The sequence below is a fragment of the Hyperoodon ampullatus genome (genome assembly GCF_949752795.1).
Source record: "Hyperoodon ampullatus genome assembly, chromosome: 5".
NCBI classification, from domain to species: domain Eukaryota; kingdom Metazoa; phylum Chordata; class Mammalia; order Artiodactyla; family Ziphiidae; genus Hyperoodon; species Hyperoodon ampullatus.
In genome coordinates this window covers 29,746,027-29,764,636 of record NC_136918.1, presented here as the reverse complement: position 1 = coordinate 29,764,636, position 18,610 = coordinate 29,746,027, and the positions used below count along the sequence as shown (strand labels likewise).

Here is an 18,610-nt window from a genome sequence, read left to right as displayed (position 1 = left end):
GATTCCACATGCCATGGGGCAACTAAGCCCGTGCGCCACAACTACTGAGCCTGAACTCTAGAGCCCATGAGCCACAACTGAGCCCGCGTTCCACAACTACTGAAGCCTGCGTGCCTAGAGCCCATGCTCTGCAACAAGAGAAGCCACCGCAATGAGAAGCCTGCACACCGCAACGAAGAGTAGCCCCCACTCACCGCAACTAGAGAAAGCGTGCGTGCAGCAGTGAAGACCCAACACAGCCAAAACTAACTAACTAACTAACTAATTAACTAACTAACTAAAAACTACAATGAGGTATCACTTTACACCACTCAGAATGGCCATTATCAAAAAGTCGACAAATAATAAATTCTGGAGAGGGTGTGGAGAAAAAGGAACTCTACACTGTTGGTGGGAATGTAAATTGGTGCAGCCACTATGGAAAAGAGTATGGAGGTTCCTTAAAAAACTAAAAATAGAATTACCATATGATCTAGCAATCCCACTCCTGGGCATATATCTGGAGAAAACCATAATTTAAAAAGATACGTGCACCCCAATATTCACTGTAGCACTATTTACAACAGCCAAGACATGGAAACAACCTAAATGTCCACCCAACATGAATGGATAAAGAAGATGTGGTACATATATACAATGGAATATTGCTCAGCCATAAAAAGAATGAAATAATGCCAGCTGCAGCAACATGGATGGACCTAGAGATTATCATACTAAGTGAAGTAAGTCAGACACAGAAAGACAAATACCCTGTGATAATGCTTATATGTGGAATCTAAAAAAAAAATGATACTAATGAACTTATTTACAAAACAGAAAGAGACTCACAGACAGAGAAAACAAACTTATGGTTACCAAAGGGGAAAGGGGAGACGGAGGGATAAATAAGGAAGTTGGCATTAACATATACACACTATATATAAAATAGATAACCAATACTGAGTATAGCACAGAGAACTATACTTAATATTTTGTAATAACCTATAAGGGAAAAGAATCTGAAAGGAATATACATATATATACATATATACGTATAACTCAAATCACTGTGCTGTACACCTGAAACTAACATGATATTGTAAATCAACTATGCTTTAGTTAAAAAAAAATAATTAGTGTCTGCTAATATATAAGATGTTGAGGGCAGTCCCTGAGGGGTCCATGAATGACTGTGGCTAGAGAACTGCCAGGCCCAGCCCGGCCACTTGCTTCAGCAATTCTCAGGAGCTCTGTTTACACTGTTTTCTTAAGATGGATTAACATGTCTCAACAAAATTCTTCAAAGCCCAACTGGTAAGCTGGGATGAAGTGAGAGACTGGCATGGATGTATATACACTACCAAATGTAAACTAGATAGCTAGTGGGAAGCAGCCACATAGCACAGGCAGATCAGCTTGGTGCTTTGTGACCACCTAGAGGGGTGGGATAGGGAGGGTGGGAGGGAGACGCAAGAGGGAGGAGATATGGGGATATATGTATATGTATAGCTGATTCACTTTGTTATACAGCAGAAACTAACACAGCATTGTAAAGCAATTATACTCCAATAAAGATGTTAAAAAAAAAAAAAAGTCCGGTTGGAAGCCTTTCTGACTATCCAAGCCCAAATCAGCTGTCCTTTTTCTGCAATACTCTCTCATTTTACCTTCCGTAACAGTTTTGTTCACATCTATAAGGGACTGTGACCAACTCTCATCCTCTACACACAGTAATTAAAAAAAAAAAAAAAACAGGAAAAAAAAAATGGGATCTGCTGAGTTGAACTGCATCTTGCTAAAATAGCGCCAGAAGGGTCCTTTGACATTATGTGATCTAGCCTCTTTGTTCAAGAAAAGGGTGACTTGCCCAATAAACACAGCAGGCTGTGACGGAAATGAAACCTGAATTCTGAGCTTCCCTCACGGGGCTGACACAGGATTTATGCTGTTGAAGATCTAGTCCCTGACCTTGCAGAGCTCTCATTTGGTAGACAAGAAAGACGGGTCTAGTTCCCTTGACACTACACAGTGAGCATAATGCTGACATGAATGAAAGCAAAACTGACTGAGATTGGTGATATATAGAAGGCGGCCAAGATTGTTTTTTAAAAGATAAAAGTAATATCTGTATGACCAAAAGTGTTCAGAGTCCTGGCCCCAGTCCTCTTAAATCAAACAAGAACCTACTGGCCAGACCCATGTGACAGCCTAGAGGTCTGAATAAGTGAATGTGCTTTATCAAGTGGGGAACTCATTTAAGAAGAGTTTTTGGAACTTCTGGCTGAGAGCAAGAGTACTTTATAATAAGAGGATGTCTTAATCATCAGGAAGAATCATCACAAATCCAGCAATCTTTCTGGAGTTTCAAAAGGTGACCTTAGCAAGCCTTCCCTGGCTCATCCGTCTGTCTCAGGTAGGGCCCCCCAGGCTGCTGGTCTTCCAGTTCTATGAAGAGTCCAAGCTCTTTCCTACCTTGGAGTCTTTGTGTTTGCTATTCTCCTGCCTAGCGGCTCCTCTCCCGGCTCTTTGCCTGGCTAGTTCCTTCTCCTCCAATAGTTCTCACCAGAAATGGTACCTCCCCAGCTCAGGTTCTTTCTCCTCTTATTATTTTAAGGATGATACCCCATTTGTACCTTTTATAACACATGACAAACTGTATTTTCTTGTTTGTTTACTTGTTTATAATCATAAGGGCCATTTTTTTTTTTGGTTCACCTTCATATCACCAGAACCTAAACAGTGCCCAGTGCATTGTGATATACAGTAAAGATTTGCTGAATAAATTAATGAATTTAAAATACTTTTATAAAACTAATCCAAAATTATTTAAGGCCCTAGGAAACCCTTAATAAGTTTTGAGAAACACACAATTCTACTTTATGAAATGTTTGAACATAATAAATAACAAATTTCAAATACTGGTTCAATAAAGATCTTTTGATTATTCTTTTACAGATTTTTGAAAGCCACCATGTACTCTGAAGTAAAACTTGAGGTTTTTTTTAATGTGAGTCTATGTCAAAAAGTCTATATTTCTGACTGAATGTGAAAACATAACTGAGGAGCCACCAACACCTGACTATTAACTACAATAAACATCCAATTGGTTATAATCTAGTGATAAAAAAGAAAAATATACAGTCATGCAGCTTAGATATGAAGGAAAAAAAAAACACATTTTTTTTTTTGTCACTGAGAGAGAAAACACACACAGAAAAATGATTCTCCAAGAAAGGTAGTTCTCATAGAAATGCTCCAGCTTTTAGGGGAGGGAAAAAAAAAAAAAAGATGGCGAAGACAGAAGTAACATTCTTTCTGTAACAAAATCAGACAAGAAACATCCTAGGAAATCTGAACAGAACCTCGGATGGGAACATCAGGAAACGTAAATAAATGGACACTGTGCATCCTCCTCAAAGAGTCAGTGTGTGTGGTTTTAGGTCCTTCACTGCTCAGAGAAGATGACATTATAATGGCATTTCTGGAATGAAGCATTTTCTATCATCATCACCCGGCTTGAATCCACTCACCACTTTTCAATTCTGATATATGACATTTTACTAAAGCCACCTGACATTAAAAAGTTGCATGTACAGTGAGGGTTTTTGGAATTAAAGAATAAAAATCCATTACCTGCATAAAATCTGAATATTCAGACGTTATAATTTAAAAAAGCAATATTTAACATAACTCCAAACAAAAGCCAAATCAGAATTGGCCAAGCGCAAGAACACTGTACACTATATTTTATATATATAGATTTATATTTATTTTATAGTATACATATTTTGTGTTTCTGTGTACAAGAATGACTATAAAATTAAATTGTCTTATTTCTAGCAATTTTCTCCCATAAACAATAACAGGGATGCTTACAAACTTACCAGAAATATAATATTGGGGGACTATTCTAGTCTTCAAAACAAACGGTAGCTGTCAAATTCTTACTGAATAATCTACAATGTTAATTCATGTACTGTATTTCATTTGTAATAAGTCTTTGTGATAAGGTTAACACTTCAACATACAACACAAATAAGAGAGGACCGAAAAATGAAAATTACTTTGCTTATGTTTCTGTATTAGAATTTTATTTGCTGAAGGGTAAAAAACAGATTTGCAAAATTCACAGTTAACTTAAAACAATAGTTTTAAACCTTTTATTCCTAGCCCTTACTGCCTTCAGGAAGGAGAGAACATCTGGTTATTTAAGGAACACAATATGCTCACATTTTCTATGACTTTTGTTTCTAATTGGGTTTTAAAATTTTTTTTGGAATTTGAACAACTAGTTAGAACAATGTTTTTTAATCACTTCATATTTTTCAGACTGTCATCCTTCCATTCCTCTACTTCATTTAGTGGATTGTTTTTGGAAATCTGCTCAGTGATTCTAATATAATAAAAGGAAAACGAGAATCAGGATTGTGGTCTGAAGAGCTAAGTATAGAAACCATATCGTAAGGTGAACAGAGTATAGAATGCTACAGATATTTGATATCCAGTCTCTTCAGACAGCATACATTTACAAACATTTCAAGTAGTTCTTGGGTCACTTATATACGTGGCACTTTCACTTATTACAGATGCAAATAAATATCTACTACAAATAAAAGAATTTGTATGAGAAATATCAGTAACTAGGATTCCACTATTTTTAAAACTAACGAAGCTACAGCTCTTGTGTGGAAAGGTGGTTGGAAGACCTTGGTTCAACGGCTAGCTCTGCCACTGACAAGCTGTGTGACCTTGAAAAAGTCTCTCAAATACCTTAATCCTCAGTTTGTTCATATACAGAAGGGGGAGCGGAATTAGACTCTCTCGGTTCTTGGCAGTTCTGAAATTTGCACTGTCTAAGTGAAGTATATTATTTAGATCCTTTGTTGTGTATTCTTTGTTCCATAATACTTGAAGGTGCTAACAGGTTTTCAAATAATTCTGATCGATATTAAATTAAGGAACTAGATGCCCTTTCAGTTCAAGTTGTAGGGTCACTTCACCACCTTGATAAAAATGGCAGCTGAGGGCTTCCCTGGTGGCGCTGTGGTTGAGAGTCCGTCTGCCGATGCAGGGGACACGGGTTCATGCCCCGGTCTGGGAAGATCCCACATGCTGCGGAGCGGCTGGGCCCGTGAGCCATGGCTGCTGAGCCTGCACGTCCAGAGCCTGTGCTCCGCAAGGGGAGAGGCCACAACAGTGAGAGGCCCGCGTACCGCAAAAAAAAAAAAAAAAAAAAAAAAAGGCAGCTGACAAATATACCATTGGCTATGGTTTCTGTGGAATGTGATATGGGTTCCAGAAATATGTGAGGTGAGTGAGATCCACCTGGATTAGAGTCAGTATTAGAAGAGGCTCAAGTGCTTAAGTCAGCATTCAACTCTACCATTGTTTTCTTAATACCAACCACTGCAGGAGACAGAGCTAAATGCTAACAAACGAGCAGGATGATGAAGGATAATTGATAGAAGATACAAGCAAATCGCTAAACTACAAGGGGCTATGAGGACTCAAAGGGAAGATGTGTCTTATCTGAGTCTGGGAATGGCTTCCTGGAGAAGGTAAAACAGAGGCTTGGAACCTCAGGAGGGGATGAGTAGAAACAAGGTCATGGAACCATTCCAGCTAGTTTGGAAGCTTACAAGCATTTTGGCCTCGGGAAAGCCACATGGCCTTAACCTCTCTGCACTGAAAAAGAAGGAGAAAAGATAACCCGCTCTGCTGTCTCGGAGTTTGTAGTGAGGACCAAATGAAGCATATCAAAGTACTTGGAGACATGAAGGAGTATGATCCTATGATTACAGTTTACCAGCCCATTATTTCAGTCTGTTCAAATGAGAAATCTTTTCACAGTAAAGCTGACATCTGATACAAAACAAGTAACAGCTCAGTGTCTCAAGCTCTACTGCAGAGTCTATTCTCAACTGAGCAGTCTCCACTGGGATTTAGGGATAGTGGTAGGACGAAGTGTTTCTCTGAAGGCTGACAATGAATTTAGGGAGGCCCAGAACTCCTTGTTCATTTTTATTTTATTGAGTCTGTCAGCAGCACTCAGCACAACTGCCATGTGCAGCTGGGATACGGGAAAGTAAACTTTCATGCCTCAAATCTCTTTCTACTAGGTCACTTTAGAAACTTGTGTATTTATATACTTACTCTGATTTAAGTGTTTCATTGTTGCTAATAAATAGAAAACATTTAAAGCACTCTGAGGTCTGGATTCTCAGAGGCTATGGGTGGGGTACTAGCATCGTCTTTCTCTCTCTTTACATGGCCCCCTCTATGACTTTATAGTTGACATGAACTACACTGAAAGCTCTATCCACTGGTGGATTTTTACAATATATATAAACTTACTTTTTTGTTTTTCTTTTGTGCCTTTGTAGCACTGGATTGGATCTTATTATATCATTAGACATCAGTTCTTTATGGTCAAAGGCTGCTCTGCTTGGGTAGGTTGTTAGAGGCAACGAAAGAGGAGACCAAGACTTAGCAAGCGTGAATCCCCAGATCACAAAGACATTTGGTAGGAGAGTCAAGACTTGGCCCAGTGTCCCGATTCCTAGCTCAGGCTCCTGGCAAGACCCAGGACACCACACTGCGATAGACCTCCAATTAGCACACATGCCAAGTGATGTTAGTTATCATTTGACATTTACTAATAATGTCAATGGATCAGCCATTACATACACTTAACTAAAACTACCACCTTGCTGGGTTGGCTGTCTGAAACCCCCTTAGTACTGTGCAGCTTGCCTTATCTTCCCCTACAGATATCATCATGCCACAAACTTGTTCTCAAGAGCTTTTTACACATGACTCCCTCCTTCTGCCCAGTTTCTCATGTCTCAGAAATACCAGTTTAAAGTCCAAACTTTTGGACAATTATCTTGATTGTTTTTACTTGGTAAGACCCTGAATGTAAAAGTGGGGAATACTATTTTTTAGATAATTATGCTATTACTTTTTTTCTCTTAAACCTTGGAGAAAATTTTTCTTAATGCTTGTATAATTGGCTTCATTATTCTCTATATTATATATACTATCTTTTTAATATCAAAAGTACGGATTCCACTAACAGCATTGAGGAATTTAGTATACAGAATTCTGCAACTATAGAGTGAGTGGTTTATAGGAAGATCAACCATATTTAGCTAGGAAAAAACTTACCAAGATGGATAGGTTTAAATAACATATTCGTTTCTCCTTTCAATTAAACCCAACAAATCACACAAGTAGATAATTCAAACAGTTATTTTAGCAATTTTTTCCCACTCTGTATGACTCTAATAATTCTCAGTGCTGAGCAGACAGAATTTACCTTAAGTTTGTAGACCGAAACTCAGATACCTCATTGACTAGAAACTTCATCCTTTATTCCTTTTATAGATATGCCATAATCTTGACTATTTCATATTAAAAATATATACTTATACAGCCTACATATACATAAAAAAATAAATACGAGACTGTAGATTTTTCATAGTCTGACTCCTAAGCCTTACCAGAAAAAAAAAAAATGCTACCTTACATATTAGAGAAATGATGGATTGTATTTCTGATACTTAATGAAATTTTGTGTAGGAGGAATGACATAAAATTGTGTATTTCTGCAGAAAATGGATATAGGCACAGGAAAACAATAATTTTAAGTCAAGCAAAGAATAAATACATGCTCAAATGTTGAAGTCAACAACCGATGAAAGGACAGAAATCCTTCAGAATCAAAATGTACGTTGAACTTGGAGGTCCACATTGATCAGACAGAGCTCTGGCAGTGGAATCCACAGACAGACTGACTCAAAGACAGTTCGACAACTGCCAACACGATTGCTGGGAGCTCTGCCAAAGAGCCAAAGGCTGGGATTACCACCCAGTGCCTGGCATGCTAGTCCTCGTGTTTGAAGCTTTCTCTCTTAGATTTCATCCAATATTTTTGTTTGGCTCAAAAGCATCAAGGATTCACAGATTTTTTTAGATCATTAAATGTTCTTATTTTCAAGAAATGTAACATTAGTTGTAAAAGAGCACACTTTTTCTCTGGAGTGTAAAGAAAATTTTGGTAACTTGCTTTAAGTTCAAATAGATAAATCAGTATTAAAGTCTCTTTAAATCTTTATTTTATTAGGTTACTCTTCACCCGCAAAATAAGAAATACATGTTCGTAATATGAAATAATTTAGTGTTTCACTGCATCATAAACTCTTAGGAAACTGGTCCTTTTTAGACCTCTAATGTCTTGGTCTTCACATGGCTCAAGAGGCTATACCTGGGTCAGTTGGCCCCCAGGCGTGAAGTGTGGTTATAAGGAGAAGCAGGTGCTCAACTATTTCCTTGAGTTATGAGGAAGCAGGTGGGCAGAACAATCTCCTGAGTTACAACAAGAGATGTGTGCTCCTGTTTCTCAGGGCAGTGTCTTTGAATTTGCCCACTGAGTTGCTAGACCATCAGGTATGTGGGGTCGTGGCCTATAGGCAATTCATCTGCTATTAGGCAAATTCTACATTACAAATTCTTAGAGTCATGTAGAGAAACCAGTTTTTCACCCCACTTAAAACTGTGCACATCCCACATGGAAAGCTTACCTTGGGATCGCGAAGGAACAGAGCCTTAAGAATCAGCGAGTGAACATCCCCGATGAGTGGGTAATGCATCAGAAGGCCAAGACAGGTCTGGTAGTTACTAGAGATCACTAAATAAAGGGAAAAAAAAGCAATTGAGAAGCAATGCTGTTTCAGATATCTGCATTACTAAGAGAAACAAAATTAACAACTTAGATTCAAAGAAAGCAAACCAATAACTCGACTGATTTGGACAAAAGGAAATGGGGAGAGGGGATCGTTACCAAAAGGCCTTTGAAGCATCACACTGTACTAATATACTAGCACTCATCATCAGGGCGGTGCTGGAAGGAAAAGCCTCAGATATAGATATGTGTGTGCGCTTGCAACACAAATCAACTCTTAGAAGCATGCACATTTATTGCCATTTATATGGCTGTATTTAAATGTCTCTAGTTTTGCTGCTTGGAAATTAGTAACAAAAATCTTATGAATGGGAAAGAACCGGCTTAAAATTCTCATAAAATATTATGTACCCTGATTACTATGCTTCACAACTTACATATGTTACATTTATTTTTTGTATATATAAATATTACATCGTTCAAAATTAAAGAGAATATAATTTCTTCCAATTATTTGTTTTCCTAAAGGTAACAAGAAATTTAGGAAAAATATTTATGCAGCATTTCTTGGAGGAAAAGTGTCAAAATCTTCATAGATAAGCCTAACTGTGTTCCTCAGACCGTCATTTAATTTTTTTCCCCAAATCAACCTAATTATGGCTGCAATTATTAAACACATCTTTTCAGGCAGGTCTATGTAAACTACTTCATTTCTTGGCAATCCATCTGCCACTGCTGTCACAGTTGCGCCCATTAGCGACTCTTGTTTTGTAAGCCAGGCTGACGGCCTCGGCAGCATGATTGTGAACAAACTTTACAGTTGCAACTTCCTGTGGTTGTGACTGAATCCTTTTCATTAATCAGAACGGTTAGCTGAAAAATATTCTGAAGGAAAACAACTGTGACTCACTAGAAACAACGTAAGTCACAAAATAATTTTTTTGTGATCAGAAATACCCTTGACTCTTAGGTTTTTCTTTCCTTCTTCAGCTGGGAACATCCCCCTTCCCATGAACATTATGGAGAAAGGGGACAGGACTGGGCAAAATGAATAATTATAATCTATGTAAGGAACCACTTTATCATCTTCATTTCCTTTGCTGATCTGACAGCTTGTAATTTCATACATCTGCTTTCATTTGTGAAGTACTCACTTATCCTACCCTTTTTTTTAATCTGTTCAGACACTTCTTTTCTTATTTGTTCATTTTATCATATTCATATTCAGTTGCCTGTTGTCTTTTTTACTCTAGAATTCAAAAACCTAGGGTACTGAGAATAGTATAACATTTTCATGTCCAGTTTTCTTTGCGATCTAACAAATAAATAAAACTTAGATAATCAATTCATTTTCTAACTCATAAAGTTATTTTCCCCAATGCTATAATGGTTATATATTAGTAACTGACCCAGGAAGAATTCTTGTATATTTTGTAAGACAGGCAGGAGAGTTTAGTGGAAATGATTCTGGGCTCGGGATTCAGAGATGTGGGCTTTCATCCTGGGACGCCATTTGAAAACGTTTCATAAAGTTGCCTGGAGACTCAATGACATATCTAAGTGACTGATTTATATCAGCCGCTCAAAACCGGTTGGGAGTAACCTCTCAGAGCTTGAGGTCAGTCATTGGGAAAACAACTTTCCAAAAAAAAATTTACCTGCCTACCCATTCATTCCAATAATCATTTGTTGAGTACCTAATCCATGACAGGCCCTAAGATAGGAGGCGAGGCGGAGATGAGCAAAACACAGTCCTCACCCAGGAGAAAATGAAAGTACAGAGGGCAGACATGTAACAACAAGCAGTTGTTACTACTACTACTACCTCTAAGACGATAACGAATTGTTGAAGTCTTTCCGAGACCAGGCCAGGCCCCATACCAAGAACGTTACCGGCATATCTCATTTAACTTCTATGACACTCTTATCACAGGGTACAGTTGTTATTATCCCTGTTTTACAGATGTGAAAACTGATCCTTGGAGGGATTAAATCACTTGCCCAGATCACACAGTGATTTGGTGGTAGACCAAGATTTGAAATTCAGAAGTCTAGTGGCAGGGTCAGGGCTTTGTCTTGAAAGGCCATTGTTTTGAAAAGCAAGTGACATAATGGATGCAAATAATCACTGCAAATAGAAAAGCCAATTAATGTTAGTACTCTTGTGTAGTAGTTTTAAGTAGCTTGGAAGATCAGATTAACCCAGTGTGTAAAGCAGCCTGACATAGGTAGGCGTTTATTTGGAGGGGCCAGAGCGGCAATCCTGTGTTATTACAACTTGAAAAAACGTTTGAAACTATACGAAGCTGTAAAATACATTTTACAAATACATTTTACAAATACAAATAAAATACATTTTACAAAATAAGGGAAGCTAAATAACATATTAATATTCTAGTTGCATTCTAGTTGCATAACGTTCCTTCTCCTATCCATCCATCGATCCATCCATCCACCCATCCATCAATCCATCCCTCCAGTCACTGAATATCATGTACATTTTCCGAGCATCTACAAAATCCTGTGCCAGGCAGTAGCACTAGGGATATGATGGCGAACGAGTCTGAGCTGTGAAAGGTAGCAGAACATGGCACCCTGAAGTTTGGCTACAGGGGTTCAGGACACGCCACCCCCAAATATGCCCCTTTGGTATATTGACTATTTTGAGCTGGAGAGGTTTTCTTTGAATTCCTCTTATCTTTAATTCCCTAAGTGCTCCAAAAGGAACTCAACTGTCATAAACCACTCCAGACAAACTTTGTCACAAAGATACCTTGCATCTATTCTTCTCAGGGTCCATTCATCTTTCCTAGAAATCATTTACTCTCCCTTAAGAGGCCTACAGCCCCCCTCCCCTTTCTCTATTGAGGTGGTATTTAATCCTGAAATCTAAAGCCATTTCTTTGAGGGTCGCTCATTTTTCCCTGGGTATCTCCCATATGTATGAGGTATACATGTTAATCAACTTGCCTGTTTATCTCTCAATCATTTTGTGAAAGAATCTCAGAGGAAAACCTAACTGGGTAGAGGTAAGGTTTCACCTCCCTCTTGCCCCCTGCTTTCAGATAATGCCATCTCTAATTTCTTAATGAAAACTTGTACTTCCACCTCTAATTTCTTAATGAAAACGTGCACTTTTCATTTGCAATTACATGTGCCAGTATTAAGTCCCTTTTGAATAACTGTGTCCAATTTAGCATACTCGAAAGAGAATAATACGAGCTATTTTAAAAATAAAATAGTAGGAATCTGATAGGAGAAGAATTTAGTTATGATCTTTGCAGCAAATTTTTCTTGAATTTGAAAAACTAATCCATAACACTGTTCCTTCTCTAGTGTTTATTCTATCAGAGCAGGGCAGTGACACAAGGAAAAAAAAGTGAAAGACTAAAAAAAGACTGAGTTTTGCTATCTACCTACATTTGAAATCAAGGATGTATATGCTTTATTGAGAAGATCATGTGGTTTTTATTTTTCAATTTGTTAATGTGATGTATCACACTGATTAACTTGAAGATATTGAAAAATCCTTGCATCCCTGGGATAAATCTCTCTTGATCATGGTGTCTGGTCCTTTTAATGTATTGTTGGATTTGGTTTGCTAGTATTTTGTTGAGGATTTTCGCGTCCATGTTCATCAGTGATATTGGCCTATAATTTTCTTTTTTTGTGGAATCTTTGTCTGGTTTTGGTATCAGGGTGATGGTGGCCCCATACAATGAGCTTGGAAGTGTTCCTTCCTCTGCAGTTTTTTGGAATAGTTTCAGAAGGACAGGTGTTAACTCTTGCACAAAAGGATGCACACAAGGATGTATATGCTTTAAAAATAAAGTACTAAAGCCACACTCTGAAGCGCTTATTTAGGGAAGGTTAAGACAAAGGTGAGCGGCGTTTAGGAAAACCTATGGAATCTGAAATCAGACGATCTAGATTAGATCTAGATCAGAAGGCTGGCTAGTCATTTACTGTGGGTGTGAATTTAGGCAAGCTGCTTAGCTTCACTAAACCTTACTTCTCTCATTTATAAAAAGCATTTACTCTATCTGTAGGGATTCTGTAAGAACGGCACGGAAGTGAGGCCATGTACTTCCCCATCTTGCTTGACTCTTGCTAAATAAATAGCACTCCCACCACGTGAAGCAGAGCTGACTTTGCTGCCTCTACCTTTAAATCAGTGGTCCCCAACCTTTCTGGCACCAGGGACCGGTTTTGTGGAAGACAATTTTTCCATGGATGGGGGCGGGGGTGGGGGAGGGATGGTTCGGGCGGTACTGCGAGTGATGGGGAGCGATGGGGGGCGATGGGGGGCGATGGGGGGCGATGGGGAGCGATGGGGGGCGATGGGGGGCGATGAGGAGCGATGGGGGGTGATGGGGGGCGATGGGGGGCGATGAAGAGCGATGGGGGGTGATGGGGGGCGATGGGGGGTGATGGGGGGCGATGGGGGGCGATGGGGGGCGATGGGGAGCGATGGGGGGCGATGGGGGGCGATGGGGGGCGATGGGGGGCAATGAGGAGCGATGGGGGGCGATGGGGGGCGATGGGGAGTGATGGGGGGCGATGGGGGGCGATGGGGGGCGATGGGGGGCAATGAGGAGCGATGGGGAGCGATGGGGGGCGATGGGGGGCGATGGGGGGCGATGGGGGGCGATGAGGAGCGATGGGGGAGATGGGGAGCGATGGGGGGCGATGGGGGGCGATGGGGGGTGATGGGGGGCGATGAGGAGCGATGGGGGGCGATGGGGAGCGATGGGGGGCGATGGGGGGCGATGGGGGGCGATGGGGAGCGATGGGGGGAGATGGGGAGCGATGGGGGAGATGGGGGGCGATGAGGAGCGATGGGGGGCGATGGGGGGCGATGGGGAGCGATGGGGGAGATGGGGGGTGATGGGGAGCGATGGGGGGAAATGGGGAGCGATGGGGGGAGATGGGGAGCGATGGGGGGAGATGGGGGGTGATGGGGGGCGATGGGGAGCGATGGGGGGCGATGGGGGGAGATGGGGAGCGATGGGGGGAAATGGGGAGCGATGGGGGGAGATGGGGAGCGATGGGGAGCGATGGGCGATGGGGAGTGATGGGGGGCGATGGGGAGCGATGGGGGGCGATGGGGAGCGATGGGGAGTGGCAGATGAGGCTTCGCTCACTCGCCTGCCGCTCACCTCCTGCTCCTAACAGGTGGTGGACCCGTACCCAGGGGTTGGGGGGCCCTGCTTTAAATGGCCTACAACTGTTCTGGAGTGGTCTAAGGGAGTTGGTTTAAATAGTTTCTCCAAACCAATACCGTATGCTAAGACATCTATATGGAATCTAAAAAAAACAATGGTTCTGAAGAACCTAGGGGCAGGACAGGAATAAAGATGCAGACCTACTAGAGAATGGACTTCAGGATATGGGGAGGAGGAAGGGTAAGCTGGGACGAAGTGATAGAGTGGCATGGACTTATATACACTACCAAATGTAAAATAGATAGCTAGTGGGAAGCAGCCGCATAGCACAGGGAGATCAGCTCGGTGCTTTGTGACCACCTAGAGGGGTGGGATAGGGAGGGTGGGAGGGAGACGCAAGACGGAAGAGATATGGGGATGTATGTATAGGAATAGCTGATTCACTCTGTTATAAAGCAGAAACTAACACACCATTGTAAAGCAATTATACTCCAATAAAGATGTTAAAAATAAATAAAAAAATAAAATAAATAAGTTTCTCCAGTAGTAACAAACAAAAAAATAACGAGCTCAGTAAAGACAACCAGAGACGTGATTGTTTTGAGAAAGTTTAAAGCAATGGGACCATTAGCTTAAGTTTGAGTCAGAGTTAAACTATACTTACAACTGGAACATTTTGAAGTGAAACACTAGTCAAATTATTTATTTCATATTTAGATATACCTTCTCAAGGTAACAAGATGGACTGAGAACAACTACCATCTCTAACATGTTAAAAAAAAAAGTCAGTAAGCATGTATAATGTGCATACAATTTGCCATATACAACCACACCCCAGCACTGAAACTCAACCCTCCACCCACCTCCATGTCACTCTTCATCTCTCCCACGTGAAGTTGTATCAAAATTTTGGTTAGAACAATTTCTTCAGTTTTCATTTTTATAACCAGGCAAATGTTATCACAGCTGAACAACACAGTATATCATGACTACTCTTCCTTTCTTGTACAGCCTCGTTCCTTTCCTGGAATTTATAACTGCCTGCTTTTTCATTTGCTTTGCTGTGTATATTTTTAACAGTAATTTAATCTTAAATGCTCCCCTAGTCATATAAATCTCCCCTTAATACTTTTAAAAAATTTAGATGTTTTGTCAATTTCCTTTTTTTTTTTCAGGAAATTGCTCATGAGGCCTCTGGCCTGCTCCCTGACCCTGAGGATGTCCTTTACCTCTTGCATGTGTTGTATCCTTATTTCCTAGAGCACCTACCTGCTTCTTTCTTGCTTTTCTCCCTCATTTTGGTGGAGCCCATCTCTCCAAAAGCTTTATGCTCAGCACATGAATTTTTTGAAAACTTCTCTGTTTGAAAGATTTTATTTTGACATTAATTAATAGTTTGGTTAGGTACAGAATTCTAGGTTGGAAATACTTTTCCCTGAGATTGTTGGGAGCATTGTTCCTGAGCTTCCTGGCTTCCAGTTGAAAAGCCTCAAACCATTCCAATTCCTAATCATTTCTGTGATCTGTTTTCTCTTCTCTTCCCCCACATTGTTGTGTAGATTGATGATGAATATACCTTGGTTTGCATCTGTTTTCATACATAACAGGCCCTTTCAATTTAGAAACTCATGTTCCTTTGTTGAACTAGAAATTTCTCTTTGTTTCTTTGATGATTTTCTCCCTCCCATTTTATTTTGTTTATTTTGTGTGTCTTATTCCTTCCTTCCCCCCTCCCTCCCTCCCTCCTTTTCTTCTTCTTCTTCTTCTTTTTTTTTTTATAAGAAATCATGATAGCTAGATGTTGGATTTCCTGGCCTGGTCCTCTAATTTTCTTTCTTGCTTTCTCACGGTTTTATGTGCTTCTTTCCGGGACACTTTTTCAATTTTATATTCCAACCACCTATTTCCATGATACTTTGTTTTTCAGTTACACTTTTCCCTTTGAATAATGTATTTCCCAGCTCTCTGAGAAGTTTTCTCCTCCCTGCACAGTCTCTGTGGCCTCCAAGTTGCTTTTCTCCTGGTTGCTTGTTTAGATCTCTGCTTTCATGTTGACGCTCTCCTCAATCATATGGTGGTTTGGGGCTACCTGCTCGTGTGGAGGAGTGGGGCAGTACAAAGGCATCTTGAAGACAGCTGTGTGCGCATAGCTGGGTGGGTTTGTGAATGCTGAGGGTTGACACAGGTCACGCTTGGGCCACCCCAAGCCTTTTCTCTTGTGCTGACTAGATTCCCTCAAAGATTCTCCCAAACTCTTCCTGGAGGGAGACAGTCTAGCTTCGATGTCCTGAGAAAGAAGACTGGCGGTTCAACAGTCACTGAAATTGCCTGAGTCCCAGGTCCAAAGACCCTCCACTTTACCGTCCACAGAGGAAAAATCCTGAAGGTACAGTTGGAGATCTGGGTGTAACTGCTTCTTAAATAAACTTTCAACCAGTTCTCATTTTTTAGTCTTAACTCCTTCCCTCCCCCTACCAATTTCCAGAAGTACCCAGCACTGCCAATTTCTATACTTTTAAGAATTCTATGGGTTATTTCTTGGCTTTCTCCATTATCAATTTTGTATTTAGCTTTCTTGGATCTGATAAGTCAGTTATCACTCACCCATCTGTTTTGCTGCTTCCAAAACTACCCTAATTGTCTCCTTCCTAATTCTCTGTGTCCTATAGGTTGATGCTATTTCAATGGGGTTTTAGGAGCAATGGAGGTAAAAGCAGGACCTTAATATAACATCTCATATCTGATATCCTTATCACTTTAATGACATTTCTACTGAGCACCTGGGCAGGTGGATTAAAGGGAAAGAAGAATCTAGGTGGGGAGGCAATTGGGTGGAGAAATGGGGAAATAAGTAGTCAGGAAGCAAAGATCACCATCTTCCTTTCTCTGTGCATCAGATAGAATGGCCCCAGTCACCCTGCAGGACTATTCATGTTCTCCTTTGGCAGCAACACATGGACATGGAAGCTTGAGTATTCCTGGGTAAAATTCCAGTGATGCATGTAATTTTGCTGGCTTTTGCCCATAAAAGGTATCCTAGGGTTCCTGAATCCATCTGTCATATTGCTTTCCAGGGCAACAGAAAACTGTGGAATGGGAATAAGTGTGTGGAAGGGTAAGATTACGGTACAGGAGATAAGCCACTTCTTCCCCTTTATAGAAGGTCAGGGTGGGGTATCAACTATTAATTTTGAACATGGAATAGAATTTCAGCAGGAAAATAGTTCTCTTCTCATATCTCTATTTCTAGAGTTGTATAAATTAAAATTCTTTTGAGGCAAAAAATAGACATTAAAAAGACAATATGACACAGTAGAAGGGGCAAAATCCAAAACACTGACACCACCAATGCTGGTGTCGATGTGGAGCAACAAGAATTTTCATGCATTGCTGGTGGGAATGCAGAGTGGTACAGCCATGCTGAAAGGCAGTTGTGTGTGATTTTTCAGGCCTGACCATAGGCAATTAGAAAGGTATGATAGTTAATTTTATGTTTTCAACTCGACCGGCCTAAAGGATGCCCAGATAGCCGGTAAACATGATTTCTGGGTGTGTCTGTGAGTGTGCAACTGGAAGAGATGAGCACTGGATTCAGCAGACTTGAGTGAAGAGATCCACCCTTGTCAATAAGTGGGCATCGCCCAATCCGCTGGGAGCCCAAAGGGAACAAAAAGGCCAAGGAAGGGTGAATTCTCTCTCTCTTTGGGCTATGATGTCCTGGATATTGGAGTTCCTGGTTCTAAGGCCTTTGGATTCTGGGACTTAAACCATCAGCCCCCTGGTTCTCAGGCCTTCAGACTTGGACTGAATTATGCCACTAGCTTTCCTGGTTCCCAGCTTACAGACAGCTGACTGTGGGGCTTACAGGCCTCCAGAACTGTGTGAGCCGAATCCTATGAGAAATCTCCTCTTCTCTTTCTCTCTCTCTATATTCTACTGGTTCTTTTTCTTTGAAGAAGCCTAATACCAAAGACTTTCCCTGACAGGCCTCACAGGGGAGAACTGCCCTCCCCACTCCAGACTTGGTGCACAGCCAGCACCTTGCACCCTCTGAAAGGAGCTGCAATCAAGGTCTCAGGCCAACTCATCAGGCATGATCTTCCACATACTTGTATTCCAAGCCCCGGTGCCTTCATTCGTAGATCTCTTTATCTGAGGCCTTGGGCAGTGGTCCTCGTCAGGTGGAGGCATAGGAGGAAACCGTGAAGACGCCTTCCCTCCTGTGACTTAGTAGCCAGTATTCTTCCACCCCTCACCTTTCCGCCTCACCTCCAGCCCTCTGACACCGCCACCATCTCAGGGTCCATAAGACTGCCAGGCTTTTTCGCTCAGGGCTCCCTCAACAGTGAGAAGACCGCACATCTGTGCTGATCACCTGGCCCTCAACCAGTGTGCCATTTCATGGGTGAAATGGAACACAGGCTTTGGCGTTTTCTCCAGGTTTTGACCCCTGCTTATTATACCACCACAGTAAGTGACTAAAGGCTTAACTCTTCCACCTTTGACTTGTTGCTTTAATTGGCTACTCCGATACCTAGAAGCTCGGCTCTCTCTCGCGCCCAGCTCGGCTGAGCTCCTGACGTTTACCATACGATCCAGCAGTCAGTTGTGCTCCTTGGTATTTACCCAAATGAGATGAAAATTTATGTCCTGTACACAAAAACTTGAACACTGATATTTACAGTGGCCTTATTCATAGCTGACAAAAATCAGAAGCAACCAAGGTGTCCTTCAGTAGGTGAGTGGATAAATAAACTGTGGTACATCCAGACCATGGAATAGT

The 18,610-nt window shown here is 41.0% G+C and overlaps 1 protein-coding gene across 2 annotated transcripts in view; it reads right to left on the bottom strand.

The window, feature by feature from the left end:
• Window positions 1–18,610, bottom strand: part of TBC1D5 (TBC1 domain family member 5) — a gene marked incomplete at both ends in the record, with an annotated part of 358,820 nt that overhangs the window by 125,616 nt on the left and 214,594 nt on the right. For both annotated transcript variants that reach the window (XM_079704730.1, XM_079704731.1), the window contains one exon: window positions 8,562–8,668. In XM_079704730.1, coding sequence (XP_079560856.1) covers window positions 8,562–8,668 — 107 coding nt within the window. The remainder of the gene's footprint in view (window positions 1–8,561; window positions 8,669–18,610) is intronic.